General features: G+C 50.6%; 1 protein-coding gene across 1 annotated transcript in view; it reads left to right on the top strand.

Moving 5' to 3' along the window:
* Nucleotides 1-21,303, top strand: part of TTC28 (tetratricopeptide repeat domain 28) — a 677,066-nt gene that overhangs the window by 541,183 nt on the left and 114,580 nt on the right. Inside the window, 3 exon segments of the mRNA XM_020996673.2 lie at nucleotides 16,947-18,288; nucleotides 19,604-19,782; nucleotides 19,785-20,126. Of these exon segments, the coding sequence (XP_020852332.1) occupies nucleotides 16,947-18,288; nucleotides 19,604-19,782; nucleotides 19,785-20,126 (1,863 nt within the window).

Raw genomic sequence — 21,303 nt, 5'->3', positions numbered from 1 at the left:
CCCTTTCTCTGTGTGTGTGTGTGTGTGTACACACACATAATGCATACACACAGATGTATATGGAGTCTCTCCCTTTCTCTGTGTGTGTGTGTATACACACACATAATGCATACACACAGATGTATATGGAGTCTCTCCCTTTCTCTCTGTGTATGTGTGTGTGTGTATATACACACACATAATGCATACACACAGATGTATATGGAGTCTCTCCCTTTCTCTGTGTGTGTGTGTGTGTGTGTATATACACACACATAATGCATACACACAGATGTATATGGAGTCTCTCCCTTTCTGTGTGTGTGTGTGTGTGTGTATATATACACACACATAATGCATACACACAGATGTATATGGAGTCTCTCCCTTTCTGTGTGTGTGTGTGTATGTATATACACACACATAATGCATACACACAGATGTATATGGAGTCTCTCCCTTTCTCTGTGTGTGTGTGTGTGTATACACACACATAATGCATACACACAGATGTATATGGAGTCTCTCCCTTTCTCTGTGTGTGTGTGTGTGTGTATACACACACATAATGCATACACACAGATGTATATGGAGTCTCTCCCTTTCTGTGTGTGTGTGTGTGTGTGTATATACACACACATAATGCATACACACAGATGTATATGGAGTCTCTCCCTTTCTCTCTGTGTGTGTGTATGTATATACACACACATAATGCATACACACAGATGTATATGGAGTCTCTCCCTTTCTCTGTGTGTGTGTGTGTGTGTGTATACACACACATAATGCATACACACAGATGTATATGGAGTCTCTCCCTTTCTCTGTGTGTGTGTGTGTGTATACACACACATAATGCATACACACAGATGTATATGTGTGTGTAGGCATGTGTTTTTGGCTGTTGTCCTTTGTGCTTGAAGAGGACCAAAATGACGTCACCGTGTTGGGGTCAGAGTACAGTGTGTGCAATAGTGTGTGCTGGTCAGATCAATAGGAGCTTGGAAGGATCTCCCACAGATCAGGCACAAAGAGTCTATATGTGTGTATATTTAGGTATATGTGTATGTGTTCATATGTACTGTGTATGTGTGTAGATATTTATCTCCTCTATCTCTGTGTGTATTGATAGATTGTGTGTGTGCATACTTGTTTGTGGCGTGTTCTGTTGAAACAAGGAATCACCTTTGCTATCATCTTTTCACTAGCACGCCTTGCCACGTTGGTCCATCAAAAACACCATTTTCCCCGAGTGTTTAGTGTTTGAGATTTTGTCAGGTACCTTCCCACTTTGTGTATTTTGGAGGGAGGGCAGCCTCTGTGTTCATATGTACAGTGTGCACACACATACATATATGTGTGTGTGTGTGTGTATACACACATATACATATACATGCACATCTGTATGTATTGCCCATATACAGGCCATATTGATATTTTGGAGGCAGCCATTCTGCCAAGAGCAGGACCACTCCCTCCCTGATGTGTCCTGGCCCACACCCAGGGTGTGGATTGGGAAGCTGTAGGTAAATGAAATCCCTGAAAGCAGTCAGGGTGGGTGTCCCTAGCCTTACCAGTCCACTCATTCTCCTAGGTGGAAGCCCCAGAGGGAAAGGGGAAAAGAGCCCAGACATCAGCAGAAGAATACTCACCATTAGCCTTATTTGTCTCTTTCCATGTTTTTGAAATGGCCTTTTCTAGGAGCCCGTGTTGTGAGACAAACGAGCAGCATTTTGACTGGCTGGTTTTGGTGGCATCCTTTGTAACAGAGCCAGAATTCTTCCTCCAGTAATAAGGTTTGTGTTTTCCATGCAGTATAAATTTTTAAAATCGAGCTCTTCAGACCTGATTGCCTGTGGAGAGTACATTTGACAGTGCACATCACAGGCTTGTGTAGAAATCCATCTGTCCTTGCATTTGGGTTTGCAAAGTCACAACATTTAGTGGCTGCTGCTAGGCAGTGAGTGCTGTGAGGGTGGCAGCTGTGTGTGTGTGTGTGTGTGTGTGTGTGTGTGTGTGTGTGTGTGTTGCTCTTTGTTGTATCTCCCACTGTGCCTGATGCAGGGCCTCTTATGTGATAGGCATCAATCAATATGTGTGGAATACATTCTGATCTCCACAACCTCTCAAGTAACTCCCATCTTACTTTCCATTGATGGGTCTCCCTCCCTCTCCATCTCCTCCTTGTTCCTCTCCTCTCATTCTCCCCCTCCTCTCCCTCCCCTCTCCTCTCCCTCTCCCTCCCCTCCCTCTCCCCTCCTCTCCCTCTCCCTCCCTCTCCCCCTCCCTCTCCCTCCCCTCCCCTCCCCCTCCCTCTCCCTCTCCCTCTCCCTCCCTCTCCCCCTCCCTCTCCCCCTTCCCTCTCCCTCTCCCTTTCTTCTTCTCTCTCTCTCCCTTCTCTCCTTCTCTCCCTCTGTCCCTTTCCCTGTGTGTCACTCCAAAGGTCTCAAATCACTGAAACATTTATTATGTCCCTGTTCAGTGCAGGGGCTTGTGCTGGGAACTGGGGATACATATGTAAAGAGCCATAGATTCTCTCCCCTCAAAGAGCTTGCAGTCTGCTGAGAAAGAGACCTCGTATCCTTAGATTCATATAATACAAGCTAGGATGGAACAGAGAAAAGGAGGGATCCAGACAAAGCACTCTGGGAAAATCTGATGAGAGAGACAACTAAAAAATCTCAGCATTTGAAGGGATCTCATTGGCCATCACACACACACTGTGCCTGAGCACCTGTACTCTTGACAGCTCACCTGGTGACCATTCCGGAGGGGAGCCCACTCCTCCCCAAGACCTCTTTCAGCCAGGCTTCTTAGGGAGTGCTTCATGGTGAGAACGGCGTCTGAATGGAGCTTGAAGCAAGACAAATTATGAGCTGCGGAGATGAGGAAGGAGGGCGTCTGATCCAGCCTGATGCAGCTTGATCTAGCGATTGTATGTGAAGGAACTATGCCAGGCCCTCAGTGAGCTTATAGTCTACTAAGGAAGGGCAAACATCTGCATGAATAACCAGAGTGCTGATGATTTGAGCAGGAGGGGGAGAAGCAGGCAATCAGAGAGCACTTTAGCAGAGCTGTGAAAGAAGCTAGGAATGGCCCTCCCTCCCAAACTATCTTGTAGTTAACCACTTTTTGTTCATTTGGTTTTATTATCTTTATGTTTACTCCACATATACCTCTACAGGTACTTGTCTCCCCAATTAGAATGGAAGCTTCTTGCAGGTAGGGACTGCTTTGTTCATTGTATTGTATCCATAGTGCCCAGCACAATGCTTGGAGCCTACTAAGCACTTAATAAATATTTGTTGATTGACTGATTGAGAGTGAGGAGGAAGAGCATTTGATGCACGTAGAGAAGCCTAGCAAAGGCGCAAAATGAATGCTGAATTCAGAATAGTCAGCATTCCATTTTAGCTAAAATATGCAAGGCATGAGAGCCCTGTGCACTGAGCTACAAAGGTGGGCTGCAGCCAGATTCTTGGGCTTTGCATAGGAGCTGAGGAAGTTCCATTTTGTTCCCCACACAGCCCAGGGTCAGGGGGGTGGCATGGTCAGATCACATGTCTCCACATAGGCTGGAGGCAGCATCTTCAGTTCCATTTAGCACCTAATAAGTGCCAGGCACATGTTGAAAAGCTGGGGGTCTCAGGATATAGATAACAATTGCATAGCCCCTGTCAACAAAGAGCTAACATTCCCCTGGAGAAAATATACTTGGAGAAGTATATGCAAAATATAGAGAGAGCAAATGCAAAGTAATTTCTAGGAGGGAGTCACGAACACCTGGGGAGACCAGAAAAGGTGGGTAGGAGGTCCAGTTGAGCTGGGCTTTGAAGGAAGCCAGAGAGGAAGAGGGGACACTTTCCAGCACCTCCTCTGAGACTCCCCTCCCCCAAATTATAGGATCAGTCCTCTGGGAGTACAACAATGACCTCAGAGTACTTTAGGGGCTCACAGCTCCTAAAACTATATAGCTCATAGGCCCCCACTGGTGTGCTTTCCTTTCGTCATTAGCTAGTAGACATGATTAGCTCAAACCAAAGACATTTACTGAGATGGCGAAGTAGCAGCAATAGGTACAGAGCTTCCCCTCCTGCTGTCTCTCTCCCACAAAAGCGAGCAGTATCTGGGGGAAGAGTGTGCACACACAAAGAGCACATTTATGGAACATGGGGCCAGGGCAGCTTGTACATCCAGCTCTGCAGGTGCCTGGCCTTTTCCTTCCCTTGGTGGCCTCTGGTTGCTCTGCCTGGTGGAGAGCCTGCTGGACAGATGGGTCAGCTCCCCAGCCTCCTTCTCTGCACAGCTCAGCAGCCAGTGGCCAGGGCTGTTTTCTCCACTTGCAGAGCTCACAGTCCTTAGAACCCTATCCTTCTTCAACTCACTGGGCTCTCTCCAAATGACATAATATTGGTTTAGTGCCTGTCACATGGGAAGTGCTTAATTAGTGCTGGTCCCCTCCCCCTCCCCCTTCCCCTTCCTACTGGATACAATGTCTCTTACTGGGAAAATGGCTGTGCTGCAAGAAAGGATGGCCATCGGGAGTGTACCCTCCTCCCCTGCACCCAGAGGTGAGAAACGATGCCCTCTCAAGGCTTGGGTTCTTCCTCCATAACTGGTTCTCTTCTCTGCTGCTGAAGGTTACAGTCCTCAGACCTATAGAGGCAGATTCCTGCAGAATGTGTCTTGCTTTTTAAAGAACTGCCAGGGTCATGACCCTCCCTTTACCGTCCAATGACTGGCCGATCTCTAATTCCCTGTGTTTTATCAGAGGCCTTCACACTTCCTAAAGGGCAACAGAGTATAAACCTGCCTTGATACTTTGTTTCAGACCTTGATCTTGGGTTGTTTCCTTTATCTGCCTCTTATCTTCTGGGATTTCATTTACTGGGCTAGGGAAAATCAGCTGATCAGGGGTCTTGATCAGCTCCCTCACCCTGCACTTCTGAGCATGGGGGATTGCTCTACAAAGGTACAGAGGCAAGAAATTCCATTTCTTGTACAGGGAACAGCAAACAGGCCAGCTTCCCTAAAATACAGGAGAGTCAAGCAAAATCAGTATATGAAGATGGGTCAGAGCCAGATTGTAAAGGGCTTGAAATGCCAAACATGGTGTTTATTTTATTTCCAGGCCACAGGGAGCGGGAGAGTGACATGGTCAGACCTGCACTTGAGTGAATTTTTGTAGACAAATTAAATCAAAATCTACAGACACTTATTAAGTCCGTACTGTGTGCACTAGAGTGGGAGTGTACCTCTTCCAGCCACTTTCCCCAGGCCTGTTTATTCCTGTTGCTCCTCCTACATGAACCCCAGGCTCCTTCCCCACCCTAGACAGTCCTCCTGAATTCAGCAGCAGTGGCTCCTCTGGGGTGGGATGTGCAGTTCGGTACCCTTCAACCTCACTAATTACAACCATCAAGTTAGGGAGGCACTCAACCGGAAAAAGACAAATTAATATTCACAATGAGTGAATTGGAAGGGTGACTAATTCCCTCATTTCCATTTAAAAGATAAGAAACTGATCTGCATAGAAGTTCTAAACCCTTTGTCTTTTGACAGATTACTGTATATCCAGCCTTGATATTAATTGGATAATTAACTTTGATGATTTCCTTGAAGGGCTTCACTATGTGAAAGTGCCCCAGATCTTGGGTTACACTGAAAAAAGCAGGTCACTGCCACATAGAGCGTATTCCCAGGTGCCATCCTTTGGGATTGAGTATAGGTAAAACCCTCCCTCTGACAGACTTTGACTCTCCAGCTAATAGTATTGGAGCAGAAACTGTGGACTAGGGAGGTTGCAATTTAGTTTTTCACCTGACTTTTCATGCCCTGCACTGTGTCTGAATAAAGATATTAATTGGAAGTAGAACCATCTGTCATGCCATGCCTGTGTAGATAAGGGATCCCCAGGCTGATGCCAGCACTGGCAGAGCTGGGCATCGATGGTGGAAGATTATGACATTATCACAAGTCCTGACAGGCAGGAAGTGTGGAATCCGGCCAGGTATTAGAGTCCTTCAGGTCAGGGAGTTTCTGCCTTTTTTTTTTTTGGTCTTTCTTCTGAAGTGCCCAGTTCAGGACCATGCCCATATTAGAACCTTCTAATTGCTTGTTGAATTGACCTCTACTAATCTGATCCTATAATCTTAGGAATTAAATTAAATTGAAGGAGTTTTGGGGATACAATTCACATTTGATTAAAGTAAATAGCTCCTGCTTTTACAGTAGAAAGAAGAGTATCTGATTTCAGGAATCCAGAAAGGAGTTATTGAACCAGCTCTTGGAGATCTGGCCTTGCTAAATGAGCTGGGAATTCTGCTTAGCTTTTTGTTTGTCTTTTATCTTCTCCCCTAATCTGTTCACATCTTATGCAGGAAGTTGACATCCTTGTCATCTCCATATATATTTCTGCCACATTTGTTAGAGAAGCCCACTGCTCCTTAGTTATGTATATAAGGCACAAGTTCAAAGATTTTCCCCAAATTCCAGAATCCCATTATCTTCATCTCCTATCTAAAAACTGAACTAAATCCCTTCCTACCCCGACAAAGGTAAGACCTTGATAATAACGATGGCCAATCACTTTCCTCTAGGATCCTGTGTGCGTGGGGTTCTCTCATTGATCCCTGGGAGATTGGGCACAGAGACACTGGGTCAGACGGGAGCTCAGACACCAATTTGGCCAACCTATACCCTCTACAGCATCCCTGAAAAGGAAGCTCTTCGGTGCTTCCTAAGGCAGTCCATTCTACTTCAGTGCAGCTCCAACAGGAAAGGAGTGTATGTTCAGGCACAATTTTACAGGGGAGAAAACAGTCCCAGAAAGGTCAGTGACTTGCCCAAAGTCATACGTGTACATAGTAAGTAGCAGAGACAGGGTTTGAACTCAGGTCCCTTGATCCCAAATCCAGTGTTGTTTCCATGCTACTACACTGCATCTTGCCCCAGGCCGTGTAGGGAATATGTGACAGAGCAGGCTGTCCATTGTGAAATGGAGGCCCTAGAACACGGGGAAAGAAAGGGACTGGCCAGCGTTGACAGACAAAGCTTGATGGGAGGGTGGAACTGGGTGTCTTTTCACTACGCACTGGTTATGGCCACTCACTCCCTTCTTTGTCTCCTCCCCTGAGTCTGTCCTCGAGCGTTTAAAATGTCTGAGATTCTGATTCCAAATGAAAGCCGTCACCTCGATGATGCTCAACATTTTTGTCTCAGTTCTCCACTTTTCCTTTCTCCGCTTGCTGGGAACCTGAGCCCAGACGGAGCACATTTGGCTTCTCCCAGCAGTGACTGATGAAGGAGCTCAGCTGTGCTGGACCACCACATTTTTCATTATGGTCTGGGCTTCCCACCAATTTCTATCACAATGGCCCTGGCCAGAACCGTTAGGGATGGCAGCGCCTAGTACCTAACCATCCATCACCAGAGTCCCCCCATCTTTACTCTTTCATTTTCATATTTGTAATTATTACTTCCCTTCCTTGGTAGTACAATTAATCTTGCCTGCTGCCTTAGGATTTACTGCTGAGATTCCTGCACAGGCGCAGGAAATCTGTGAATAGTACTGTTGTCAGGCTGTGCTAATGAGCCCACGGTTACCCTAGAATTTGTAACTCAACGGGGGAAATAAGGAGAGAGCCCTTGGAAGGCAAGGTCATGTTCACGAGCTCCTGTGGGGGAAGGTCTCTTTTCCGCATCACCGTTCACTTGGCACAGACCTCTGGGATGGGAGTCGGGAAGGGGCCAAGAGAAAGTGGCCCTGGCCTCCTGAGGGCTCAGTGGGAGGCTTTCATGGGGGAGCAGTAGAACAGTTAGGGCCTCACTAGTTCTCTGTCCGCTGTCTCCCATTTCCTCCCAGTTTGATTAGAAGGGCCAGTGAAGTGTTTGTAGAAGGATGGAGGGATAGCCAGAATTCCCCAGACCTTATTCAGTGTCTCCCTCAAAATTGAAAAGGAAAGGAAGGGAAATTGGGGGCGTAGCCTAACATGCCACTGCCTACTCAGTGTAAACAAGGACCTGCTAAATCATTGTTGATGTCAGAGGACATGAATAGCACCCGTCAGAGCTCTCCAGGTTGCAGATGTGCTTTTGGGGGGAAAGGGGGCAACCTGGTAGATTTGGCCAAAAAGGCATTTGATTAATTATCAAAGACCATGGATCTTTGTGGGGCTGGATTTTTCTAAAAGTGATATCAGGTCAGATTAGCACATTCATTCTGTCAATCAACAAACATTTATTAAGTCCTAGCAGTGTTCAGAGCACTGCTTGTCACTGAGAGGAAAAAAAAAAAGATCAAATCAGACACAGTTCCTTCTGTCTTGAAGCATAGTCTAGTAAGGAGATAAGGCATGCTCACTGACAACCCCACTACAAGATAAAGTATTAGAAGCACATCAGGGAAATACAAGGTACTCTGCAAGGTGGGGGCCATGAATGGGTGGAGGCAGGAGCACACCCCTCCAGGAACCTTTCCTGGGAAAAAGCAGCTTTTAAACGGTTTAAGCTGGGAGGTAAAGAGTGAGAATCATTTCCATTTCAAAGGGTGGAGATGGGCCAGGGGCTGGGAATTCCAAGGCAGGAAAGCATGGGATTAGTGCTGGACAGCAAGCAGTCCTGGAACAGAGAGTGTGTGCGTGGCATTAACTCGGGATAAGGTTGAAAACAGAGGGTGATTGCCGGTGTTGGAGGGCTCTGATGGTCAGGCCAAGGAGTTTGACCTTTATTTTGCCGGTGATTCTCCCAGTCTCGGGTCACAGAGCTTCACGGTAGAGAGTTGGCTTCAGAATTGGCTTGTCCCCAGACTCCTTTGCTCATCTCCAACAAGGGCTTAATGAGGCCAGCATCCCGCTCTTCAAGGTGCTGTGACTTTGTTTGCCTTGGAAGCGGGATGATCGTAACAAAGAAGAACCGTGGAGTTAGCTACTTCTCTGCTCCCACCAGGTGTCAGATTCCAGGTAGAGAAGTGGCTCAGCAGGGATGCTCCAGAAGGACAATGGATTCTGGCTTTCAGACTTTCTCGCTTTCACCTTCTCATTAACCTCACCGCCTGGCTTCCCCTTACATACTGCTGCTCACTCTTAAATAGGAAGCTTGTCGCCAAAGTGAAGTGATGAGTTCATTTTCTGTCTCGGCACCTGCACCTCTACACCCCTTCAGTCAAGTGGGCTTGACTAGCCACGTAGATGTCCAGAAGGTGTCTGAGCCTGCCTTCCCCCAATTGGATTCATTTAGTCTCTCTCCCCAACCCAATGCCAGGCCTCTATATCACTTTTTTTTTTTTGCTTTTTTAGTGTGACTTGCCCAGGGTCACACAGCTAGTGTCACGTGACTGAGGCCGAATTCAAACTTAGGTCCTCCTGACTCCAAGGCCCCAAGACTCCAAAAACCTGGAAAGATGCTGTGCCACTGTGCCACGTATCTGCCCCTCTGTATCGCTTGTTTAAAAACATGTTTATTTAAAGTTTTGAGTTCCAAATTTTATCCCTCCTCCCTTCTTCCTTCCCCTCCTCCCCCAGACCGCCCACTCGGAGACAGGAAGCAGCCACATATAGGTTAGACACGTGCAGTTAGGTCCTTTATCTTACTACCACTGGCATCTTCATGCCAATCACATGCTGGCAGCTTGTATGGTGCTTCGCACACATCTGGCTTTCTCCTAGGTCTGAAAACACCGCTTTAAGGAATGTCAAAGGACTGTTCTTAGTGCTAGGAATCATCAGTTAGAATTCGGATTTCTGAAATGTATCAGCAAAGGTGTTGACATTCCATACCATTTAGTACCTATGTGTGTGTGTGTGTGTGTGTGTGTGTGTGTGTGTGTGCGTGCGCGTATGCCATCTATAGTATCTAAAGTCTCTCTTTCCGGTCGCATTGCTACACAAGCCGGGCATTATGCTAAGCACTTCATAATCGTGTGTTCCAACAACCCAGGGGAGTAGGTGTAAATATTTATCATCCCCTTGTACATACAAAGGCTGATTAAATTTTCCAATATACTACAATTACACTGTAGTTTCAAAACAAAATTTCAAGCCCGATCTTCTTTATCACTCCTGAGTCACTTCATGTGCCTCCAGCCACTATCGTGGGCAGATGGGGGCCACCATAAGACGTGGAGCACCGGACTGGGAGTCAGGAAGACCTGAGTTAAACTCCGGCCTCGGATAATCAGCTGAGTCACCCTTGGCAAGTCACTTAACCTCTGTTTGTCTCAGTTTCCTCATGTGTAAAATGGGGATAAAGCAACAGCACTGACCTCCCAGGGCTGTTGACCAAATGAGATAATATTTCTGAAGTGCTGAGCCCAGTGCCTGGTGCAGAGTGAACGCTCTACGTTGTGCTTCAGTCTTTTTCAGTTGTCTGACTCTCTGTGACCCCATTTGGGGTCTTCTTGGCAAACATACCGGAGAGACTTGTCATTTCCTTCTCCAGCTCATTTTTCAGATGAGGAGACTGAGGCAGGCAGGGTGAAGGGACTTGCCCAGGGTCACACAGTTAGTAAGTATTGGAGGCCAGATTTGAACTCAGGTCTTCCTGATTCCAGCCCCAGCACTCCACCCACTGAATCATCTATCTTCCTCTTAAAATCTCCATTTTACAGATGAGGAAACTGAGGCAGGCAGAGATGAAGTGACTTGCCCAAGGTCACACAGCCAGTAAGTGTTGGAGGTCACATTTGAACTCAGGGAGATGAGGCTTCCTGAAGCTAAGCCTAGTGCTCTGTGCACTATGGCGCCACCTAGCGGTCCAAAAATACTACATAAATGTTAGTTATCCACCAATTTAATTAATAAGCATAGCCTCATTTTGATATTAGAATCATCGTTTTTTCCCACTCTATATTATTTCCTTTCTATGTAATACAAAAGAACTTTAAAAAATTGTGTTTCAAGGAACATATGGATTTATTTCCTTTTTAAATTCATATCTGATCCTGCTCCTGCCTCTGTGATGTGACCGTGAAGCCACCAGTGAGATGTCCGGTGATATTGTTGATCCTGTGATCAGCAGTTTGTGATCTTGTGGGATCCCAGTGTGTCTGTGATGGCCCGCTCGGCATCTTGGCACGGTCGCACCTGCCCTCGTGTAGAAGGCCTTTGCAGCGACCTTCCCACCGTGGAGATGCCCATCTTCCCGAGGGCGGATCCCCGGCCCCGAGTGCCGGGTCATGAGGGGCACCGCCATGCTCCGTTCGCTCCTGACTCGTCTCCTCTCTGGGTGTCCCCTCCACCTGCTCCCCAGCAGTCCTGCACCTGGGCACGTTCCCTTCCTCCTCTACTTCCGCTGCCTCTTTTTGTCAGGCTCCCTTGTAGGCATTTGCCTCCCCCCTTAGGTTGTAAGCTCCTTGAGGGAAAGGACCGCCTTGCTTGTCTTTGTATCCCTTGCACTTAGCACAAGGCGTGGGTGTAGGAGGTGCTTAATACATCTGTTTATCTTTTTCATGTGCCCTGGGTGCCCCAGAGTTTGGGCCTCTCCCATCGTATTACGGACCATGGTCCCGATCTGTAGATCATTGACGGCAGTGCTTTAGAATCTGGCAATGATGCCTTCATCTCTTCAGGGGCCTCCTCCTCAATCACAGCCGTCGCTGCCAGGCTGCCCCACTCCTGGTACTTTGTGGCTCTACGTCCCCCTCCATCCCTGCTCTTCTCTAGTCAGGGTTCATGCCTGAAGTGCCCACATTTTGTGATCTCCTTGATCTTGACACCATCTGCCCGTGGGATATCCCTGCGTGCATTAGCATGAGACCGATTTTATGGAGAATCATTTTAAAAGGGGTTAGATACCTTTTGTACCATTGCAGCAAGCAATCAATTGCATTTCCCTTAGAAAAATAGGACCAGTTAGAATGTCAACTCCCTGAGGACAAGAACCATTTAACGTTTGTCTTTGTATAACCCTGGCACATAGCACATAAGATTAGGTCTCCCCATCTCCCCTGGGTTGGAAGTAGATGCTACTGGCAGTCCCAGGCCCACCCCTGATCACCATGGGAGTCTGGGCTGCTCTACTCTCAGCCTGTGTGGGCTCACCTTTGCCCAGACAAGCCAGTAACCCCTGCTTCTAGAGGCTAACGTGCTGATGCCATGCTGAGTGTAGACACACCCACTCCACATAGCCTGCTGCAGCTCAGGAGACCCGCTAGGGTCGACCTCCCTGGCAGCAGGAGTGCACAGCAGAGATGCTGAATAAATGTTGAATTGAGTTTGTTAAATTAACTTCTGACGAAAATTGGGAGTAAGGGGTATGATTTTTCCTAGGAAGCCTGGTGATTTGAGGAAGATATAAATACTGTTTAATGGAGGCTAATGATTGGGCAATGGCAGTCCTTGACATCACAGCAGGGAGGGAGGGCTGTGACCCCTGTGGTACATCCTGCTCTTCCCAGGAGGGACCTGATCTGGGCCCAAACCCCCTCTGCACTTGCCCCCACAGGTGATCGATTGTCCAGCCCATCCCTGATCCAGGCCCAAGCCACCTCTGCACTGGCCCCCGCAGGGATTCAGCTGTCCGGCCCGTCCCCGATCTGGGCCCCGAGCCACCTCTGCACTGGCCCCCACATGTGATCGATTGTCCAGCCCTTCCCTGATCCAGGCCTTTATCAGACTGTGTGCCATCTTGGGGAGGATGGTGGGCAGGAAGGGGGAGAAAAATTTTAAACTCAAAAGCATATGGAAGTGATTATTGATAAATCAAAATAAATTAATAAAAGAAAAAAAGAAAAGAAAGTGGGGGCCAGGACTGACCACAGGAAAGTACTGTGGGCCTCTTGCCCCTGTGTGCAGGACCTCTTTTGCTGGACCTTGTTCCACTGTTGATTCACCTTGGGTGTAGCCTGCTAAATCCCAGACGTTTCCCCACCTCAGCTGCTCCCTGGCCACCTCTTCCCCATCTTGTATTTGTGAAGTTGATTTTCTGAAGACAGACATAAAGCTTTATATTTGTTAACTTTTGTACTCTTGGATTCAGTTTGCCATTCAGTTCTGTCACGGGTCCTGACCTCCAGGTGTGTTAACATGTGGGTGTCACCCCTGCCTCAGTTCTGGGGTACAGGTTTGATGAACAGGCCATTGATACTTTCCTCCAAGGCCTTGATAAAAATGTTGAACACCTCAGAGACCCCTGGCGTGAAGCCCACTAGTGGTGACACACGCACACACACACACACACACACAGTGGCGTGTAGACTTGACCTTCTGGTCTTTCAGAGTCCAGGCCAGCGCTCTATGTGCTGCACCACCCAGACACAAGTCACTTAGCTGCTCTGAGCATCAATTTCCTCATCCATAAAATGGAGAAGTAGAATGGATGACCTCTGGATTCTTTTCAACTCTGAATCTAGGCTCTATTCATGTGTGTTTGCGTGCATGCGTGTACGTGTGTGTGTATGACACACACACACACACATACTTCTTTTCCCTTCAATTATCTCATTTTAGGGTTTAAGGTGCCTGTATTCAGACCAACATAGTAGTAATAACAGACCAACAAAGTGATAAGAGCGATTTGCATGTTGTGATTACAAAGCACTTAATCAATCCTCACTGCAGCTATATGTGATATATAGTGCAAGTTACTATTAGTCCCATTTTGTGAATGAGGAAACTGAGTTTCCCAATGTTGAAATGACTTGCCCAGGGTCACTCAGCCAGTAATTGGCACTTACGCAAAGCCCAGGGCTTGTTCCATTCACCACATGTCCTTCTTGGTGCTCATGGGATATGAAAGGCAGGACCTCATTTCACAGAATTTGTTGGATAAAAAGAAGCCTGGTGTCAGGGCTGAGTTACAAGGGTTACTGGTTTTGCTGAAGAATCTCTCGTGCCTGCCCAGTGTGGGATACCTGGTTCCTCTTAGCCTCTCCTACCCCATCCCACCCAAGAAGAATAGCTGTCAGCATCACATCTGGGTGACGTTTCCTGCCTCACCCTCGGAGAATGTGACCTTAGCAAGGTCGCAGCCCCCAGAATCTTCTCTGACTTCCCCTCTGTTGTCAGCCAGAGAGCCCCTGCTGAGATGTGTCCTGCAGGCCTCCCTCTGACTGATGTCCCTGGGAAGGGGACTGTGCAGGAGATCTCCTCAGCGTGTTCAGTCGTTTGGCTGGTAGCCACACTCAGGAGCTCTAAACTTAAGGCTGCTTCAACAAAGGGAACGCTGCTGACAGTGGGTGATGTTATGTTCAGGGCCCTCCTGGCTGCCAGCATCCAGGGCAGCAGAGACAGGGGTGGCTGGTGGGCATCCCACCCGATGCCAAGCCCATCTAGGCCTCCTCTTGATCATGCATAGAAATCTTTATTTGAGGAGACCTCCCATGGTACTTTTGTTGCTTCTTGGAAGTTTAAAATGTAGAGGGCAGAAAAGGAGCAAGGGAAGGAGGTAGAGAAGGAAGAGGTGAAGGATAAGGAGGGGGAGGAGGACGAGGAGGAGGAGGGGAAGGTGAAAGATAAGGAGAGGGATGGAGGAGGATGAGGAGGAGGAAGAGGAGGAGGATGAGACAGAAGATGAGGAGGGGGAAGGGGAGGAGGAGGAGGACGAGGTGGAGGAGGAGGACGGGATGGAGGAGAATGAGGAGGATGAGGAGGAGGAGGAGGAGGTAGAAGATAAGGAGGAGAGGGATGGAGGAGGAGGAGGAAGAAGAGGTGGAGGATAAAGAGGAGGGGGATGGAGGAGGAGGAGGAGTTGACTGAGGGAGCTGGCTGGAGTTCAGATCATTTTGCTCTAACCAGCAGGCAGTTCCTTTCACAAATCAACGAGCCCTGAGTGGCCATCATTACAGCAATAGCCTTCTATTAACGAGTGCAGATTTTTAATGCCATGAGATAGAAAGTGATTTCATTTTCTTCCTCCCCTCTCCCTTCTCCCCCTCGCTCTGCCTCCTTTTCTTCCACCATCTTTCCCCCTCCTCTCCTCCCCTCTCCCTACTGTCTCCTCTCTCTCTCCTCTCTTCTCATATTTGTAAAGCTCTGTCACATCTGTCACCTGATTTGCCTTCTGTAGCCCGGTGACGATGGCAGCTATTGTCACTCCCGTTGTACGGATGTGGAAGGGGAAATGCAGACTGGCTAAGGGACTTTCCTTGAGAGTTCTCAGATCAGTGCTTCCCATCTCTCCTTTGTGTAAAAGCACAAATTCAGAAATGTGACTTAAAACTGAAAATTAAAAGGTTTCTGTGAACATCAACTTGAAAAATGGAATGGGTTCCAGGTAACCTTAAGAGTTCTCCTCCAGCGGCTCACTCTTATTTGAAGATAGGTCCCTATTTCTAACCTTGACGAAGCGTCCAACCCCAGGCATGACTCGAGAAGCAAATGGCAGCCAGAGCCAGGGCTGGCCACGACCCAGGAAAAGTCGTGAGAGTATTCAGGAGCACGAGTCTCTGGGAGGATTTGAAGTGACTCATTCTTTCTGAAAGTATTTATAAAGCTCCTGTGAAATCCACAGCCCAGTACTAGGCCCTAAAGGAGCCACATGTGGACACAGAGCCCCTTCTCGTCCCTCAGGGAGCTCACTTGGTAGGAAAGGGAGGACGTCTGTGCAGAAAAGGTGACGTCAAATAAGATCCAGGCCCATGAAAGGTGTGAGCAAGGTCCTGGGAGACACTTCCGAGCCATGGCCTCCCTCCAGTCCTTACGATGACCCTGGGAGGCAGGTGCTTTCATGGTCCCCTTTGTACAGATGTTACACCAGGCTCAGCGAGGCTCCATGGCTTTTCCAGGTACCCCGCCCTCCCACCCATCTGAGGACCTAGAGTCCAGTAGATCTAGGGATGGCTGGAGTGGAGGAGGTCAAGGCCAGAATATTGGAGGAGTCCCTGATGTGGATGGGAATGTGGCCGAGGGTGATGGTGGGAGATGGGGTGGGGAACAAGCCGGAAGAAGGTAGATGGCTGGGGAGGTCTGCCGGGAGGCAGGGTCTGGTGATGGGCACTCCCAACAAGAGGATCGTTTGCTGGATGACAGCCGCAGAGCAGGAGCTTGGAAGGGGAGACAAAGCATACGCCAGGCCCCTTGCCCACTCCTGGAATGACCTTCACTGGACAAGGTGCCAGTGATCTGTTGTCCTCCAGGGATAAGCAGGGTCTCAGTGACTGGATGCATGATCATAAAATCTGGGAATGACCTACAGCTGGGTGGGGGATCTGGGAAACAAAAGGACCTCGACAGGTGGGAATAACAGAGCAAGTCAAGTAAAGGGAACCCTCATGAGGGTACATGGAAAGGCCTGCAGCTCGGTGAGAAGAAGGGACAGCTCAGCCTTGGGGTGGGAGAGATGTTTGGGGAGGAAGCCGCTTGAGTGGGAAGTGGGGGGAGCTCATGCCCCATACCTCCCTGGGAGTCAGCAGGGGGACTCCACGGCCAAAAAGCCCATGGGAGCTCGGGCCGTGTTGACCTGTCACCTGCCTGGTTAGCGTTAGAGGACTTTTGGTTTGGTTAGTGAACTGAAAAAGCTTTTTCAAAACTAAGCACAGAGAGGACTTGGCAGCCAAAAGAGGTGATTTCCTGCAGGCCCCAGGCCCATCTTATCGCCAAGCTAACCACAGCAGTGGGAGATAGGAGGGCAAGGATCATCCCCATTGTGCAGATGAAGAAACCGGGGCTCACCAGGAGAAGTGACCTGCCCAGAGCGTCACATGCTGGGAGGTGACAGAGCTGAGCAGTTCTTCTGTAGAGCAGCTCGAACGCTCCTCGCAGCTCCACGCGGGCGCTCCGTGTGATAACTGCACTGACCACGTTCACGTGGGAGTTTATAGATGCTCTTTCAGGGGGTCCTCGGCAGGCAGGTGCAGTAGAGTCGCATCATCATCTGCCAGTGAGGACAGTGGTAGACTCAGAGATGTGCCCGGGCCGAGGCCCCGTGGAGCCCTGCGGGCATTCCCGTCCCACCTGGGGCTGCCTGCGCGCCGGCCTCTCGTGGCTCGTGTGCCTCTGCTTGATCTGCTTTTCGACCGTCTTTTTCAGGAATCATACACCAGATGAAGGGCGACTACGACACGGCCCTCAAACTGCACAAGACCCACCTGTCCATCGCCCAGGAGCTGAACGACTACGCGGCCCAGGGCCGGGCGTATGGGAACATGGGCAACGCCTACAACGCGCTGGGCCTCTACGACCAGGCCGTCAAGTACCACCGGCAGGAGCTGCAGATCTCCATGGAGGTCAATGACCGCGCCTCCCAGGCCTCCACCCACGGGAACCTGGCCGTGGCCTACCAGGCGCTGGGGGCCCACGACCGAGCCCTCCAGCACTACCAGAACCACCTGAACATTGCCAGGGAGCTCCGCGACATCCAGAGCGAGGCCCGCGCCCTCAGCAACCTGGGCAATTTCCACTGCTCCCGAGGGGAGTACGCACAAGCGGCACCCTACTATGCGCAGTACCTGCGGCTCTCCCCCGAGCTGCAGGACATGGAAGGGGAGGGCAAGGTTTGCCACAACCTCGGCTATGCCCATTACTGCCTCGGGAACTACGAAGAGGCCGTCAAGTACTACGAGCAGGACCTGGCCTTGGCCAAAGACCTACATGACAAGCTGAGCCAAGCCAAGGCCTACTGTAACTTGGGCCTGGCATTCAAGGCCTTGCTGAACCTCAGCAAGGCCGAGGAGTGTCAGAAGTACCTGCTGTCCCTCGCCCAGTCTTTGAACAATCCCCAGGCAAAATTCCGAGCTCTCGGGAACCTGGGGGATATTTTTGTTTGTAAAAAAGACATCAACGGGGCAATCAAATTCTACGAGCAGCAGCTGAGCTTGGCCCATCACGTCAAAGACAGACGGCTGGAGGCCAGCGCCTACGCGGCCCTGGGCACCGCCTACCGGCTGGTGCAGAAGTACGACAAGGCCTTGGGCTACCACACGCAGGAGCTGGAGGTATACCAGGAGCTGAGCGACCTGCCAGGCGAGGGCAGGGCGCACGGCCACCTGGCGGCCGTGTACATGTCCCTGGGCAAGTACACGATGGCCTTTAAGTGCTACGAGGAGCAGCTAGAACTGGGCCAGAAGCTGAAGGAGCCCAGCATCGAGGCCCAGGTGTATGGCAACATGGGCATCACCAAGATGAACATGAACGTCATGGAGGAGGCCATTGGCTACTTCGAGCAGCAGCTGGCCATGCTGCAGCAGCTCAGCGGCAGTGAGTCTGTGCTGGACCGCGGCCGGGCCTACGGCAACCTGGGCGACTGCTACGAGGCCCTGGGGGACTTCGAGGAGGCCATCAAGCATTACGAGCAGTACCTGTCTGTGGCACAGAGTCTGAACCGCATGCAGGACCAGGCCAAGGCTTACCGCGGCCTTGGGAACGGACACAGGTGAGTGAGCGGGAGAGCCTTTGGTGTCCGGGGTGGGGCAGGGGCGCAGATCACCCACAGCTGGGGTCGCTTCCTGCCCCAGCACGATCTGCCCATCCTCCTGGTCACCCTTAGAGCCAGCTGGTGTCACGGGGGGCTGACTCGGGAAGGCTGAAAATGGGTGCGGGGGTCTTCCCAGGTAGAGGAGCAGCAGGATGGCAGCACTGGTAGGGGCCTTCACTATACAGATCAAGAACCTGAGGTCCAGAGAGGTTAAACAGCTAGCTAAGGGGACCAGTAATCCCGTCTCCTCATTCTGTGGCACTTTGTGTCTGGGCTGTCACTGGTCCTCAGTGGCCCCAGAAGGTCAAGGCTACACATTTTCTGCTGTTACTTGAAGAGCCTGTGACCACCTGTGGGGAGGGTCCCCTCTTGGCCCCTGCAGATCAAGCCCCCTACTCCCTGGGATCAGTCCTAGGACTGATCACCAAAAGACACCTTGGAGACCAGCCAGGGCAGCCTCTTTATTTTGCAGATGAGAAAGAAAAAATAAACCCTCAGACCAAAGTCCTACAGCCAGGAAGCAGCAGGGCACATTAGCAGCCAGCTCTTAGAGGGCCCTCCAAGAGCCTTCGGGGCCCAGAAATCCATCCTGGGGGTCGGGCTGGGCTGGTGATGGAGGAGTCTTTCTAGACTTAGCCAGGCTTGAAACAGCCCATGAGGACCTTTCAGAGTCAGGCTTTGTCCGCAGAGCCCATGGCCTCACAGCCAAGCTCTGCAGATGCGGTTATCCTCATTGTATAGATGGAGAAACTGAGGCCCAGGGAGAGGGTGTCACAGTGTCTCAGGATTAGTTCAGATGCTGGTTGGGTTAGATGGCCTTTATCATCCCACCCTGAGACTGCATGGAGCAGAAGAACTAGGGGTTCTGCACCCCAGTCTGTATAGATAAAAGCAGCCCAGGGCTTCAGCAGCTGGGCAGGGCTGAGGATCAGACTAAGCCGTCACCTGAAGGATACACAGAAAAACCGTGGTCAAAGGATTCATAGCAATTGTAAAGTGAGTTTTTTAGGAAGAAGTTTAAATTGTAAAGGAAATAGGAATCTGGAAGACCTGAGCAGCTCCCGGGCTGTCAGAAGGGGGCGGGGGGGGCAGGGGTCCCACTGGGTCTCATGCAGAGCTCTCCGTATTATGCAGTCCTCCCCCGGATCTCCTGCGCAGAAGAGGAGGTGGCAGCCCTGCTAAGTGACAGTGACAAATGAACTCCCCTTCCCCAGGGCTCAGACACATCTGCACCTGCACAAAATGCTCTCCCCCCTTTCCTGTCTCCCTCTAGGGCCATGGGGAGTTTGCAGCAAGCGCTTGTGTGCTTTGAGAAGAGGCTGGTGGTGGCCCACGAGCTTGGGGAGGCCTTCAATAAGGCCCAGGCCTACGGTGAGCTGGGGAGCCTTCACAGCCAGCTGGGGAACTACGAGCAGGCCATCTCGTGCCTGGAGCGCCAGCTGAACCTGGCCAGGGAATGAAGGACCGCGCCCTGGAGAGCGACGCCGCCTGCGGTCTGGGTGGCGTTTACCAGCAGATGGGCGAGTATGACACGGCCCTGCAGTATCACCAGCTGGACCTGCAGATAGCCGAGGAGACGAACAACCCCACCGGCCAGGGCCGCGCCTACGGCAACCTGGGCTTGACCTATGAGTCTCTGGGCACTTTCGAGAGGGCCGTGGTGTACCAGGAACAGCACCTCAGCATCGCGGCCCAAATGAATGACTTGGTGGCCAAGACCGTGTCCTACAGCAGCCTGGGCCGGACACACCACGCCTTGCAGAACTACTCACAGGCCGTGATGTACTTGCAGGAAGGTAGGTGCGTGGGGCGCACAGGGCCAGCGGGGCGGTCTTCCTGGGGCCCGCCATCCTCAATGTTCGTCAGCTCGCCATCAGTTCTTCTGCGGGCCCTGTGGGGATACCTGCAGAGCCAGGGCTCACGGTCCCTGTGGAGTGGGTGCACATGGGGAGACGGAGGCCCAGGGAAGGATGCTCAGAGCTAGAAGGCCCTTGAGGCATCATCTGCTCTAAAGCCTCATTTCACAGATGTGGAAACTGAGCCCAGGAAGGGGAAGTGCCTTCTGGGAGGCCATAGAATGACAAGGGTGTGCCGGACCTAGCTCTAGCAGGCTCTAGAGAGTCGATTGTTAAACTTTCAGTGTGAGCCTTTACACCTCAGAAATCAGCAAATGCTGCAAATTAGGGTTTGATTTATTGTTTTGTGGATTGTCTAGACTTGAGAAAGTGACAGAGGGAGTGTTAATAATGCAGATTAAACCTGAAAGTGTGTCCTGTGGACATTTCTTTTCTTGGAGACCGGGTTGTTACATTTTCCCAGTGCGCTCCTGGTGCCAGAGCTAGGCCTAACCTGCGGTCTCCCGGCCCCTGGGCCTGTGCCCGTCCTGCTAAACTGCGGTTGGGTCCCATATGGTACACGTTAGGTCTGTAAGGGCCTCAGCAAGAGGGGAAGTCCCCCAGAGCGTGAGGAGGGCTTTGATCTGTGCCGGTGGAAGAGGAGGAGCAGGCCTGCATGAAGCTCGGCCCGCGGGCCGCTCCCACTGGAGGATTTCGGGCGGCCCATGTCAGGTTGCCGGTGTGCCCTCTCCTGCTTGTCACGTGACCCGCCGCAAGCCGCTGTCGTCCATCTGCCTCTCATCTGACCTGTCTGTGGCGTGGAGGGGTGGAGCCTGTTTCAGTTTTGCCAAGTTGTGCAGGTCTGACTAGGAGGCAGCTGTGCCTTGCTTAGGGTCACACAGCTAGTAAGTGTCTGAAGTGTTTGAACTCAGGCCTTTCTGCCCCCAGGCTCAGCCCTCTGTCACTGTACTCTGCACTGATAAGGTCCCTTGGGAGGTACTACGCTTAGTCCCACGACTGCTTGGATTTTAGGAAGAGTGTCAGTAAACCAGAGCGTTTGGCGGGTGGGGGGCAGGAAAGTGAGGGTGTCTGACCTGGAGGAAAAATCCTTGAGCAATGTGGGGAGGGGGGATGCGGG

This window comes from Phascolarctos cinereus, unplaced genomic scaffold (assembly GCF_003287225.1).
Source record: "Phascolarctos cinereus isolate Bilbo 61053 unplaced genomic scaffold, phaCin_HiC Scaffold_4;HRSCAF=312, whole genome shotgun sequence".
NCBI classification, from domain to species: Eukaryota; Metazoa; Chordata; class Mammalia; order Diprotodontia; family Phascolarctidae; genus Phascolarctos; species Phascolarctos cinereus.
This window is presented reverse-complemented; position numbering and strand designations above follow the sequence as displayed.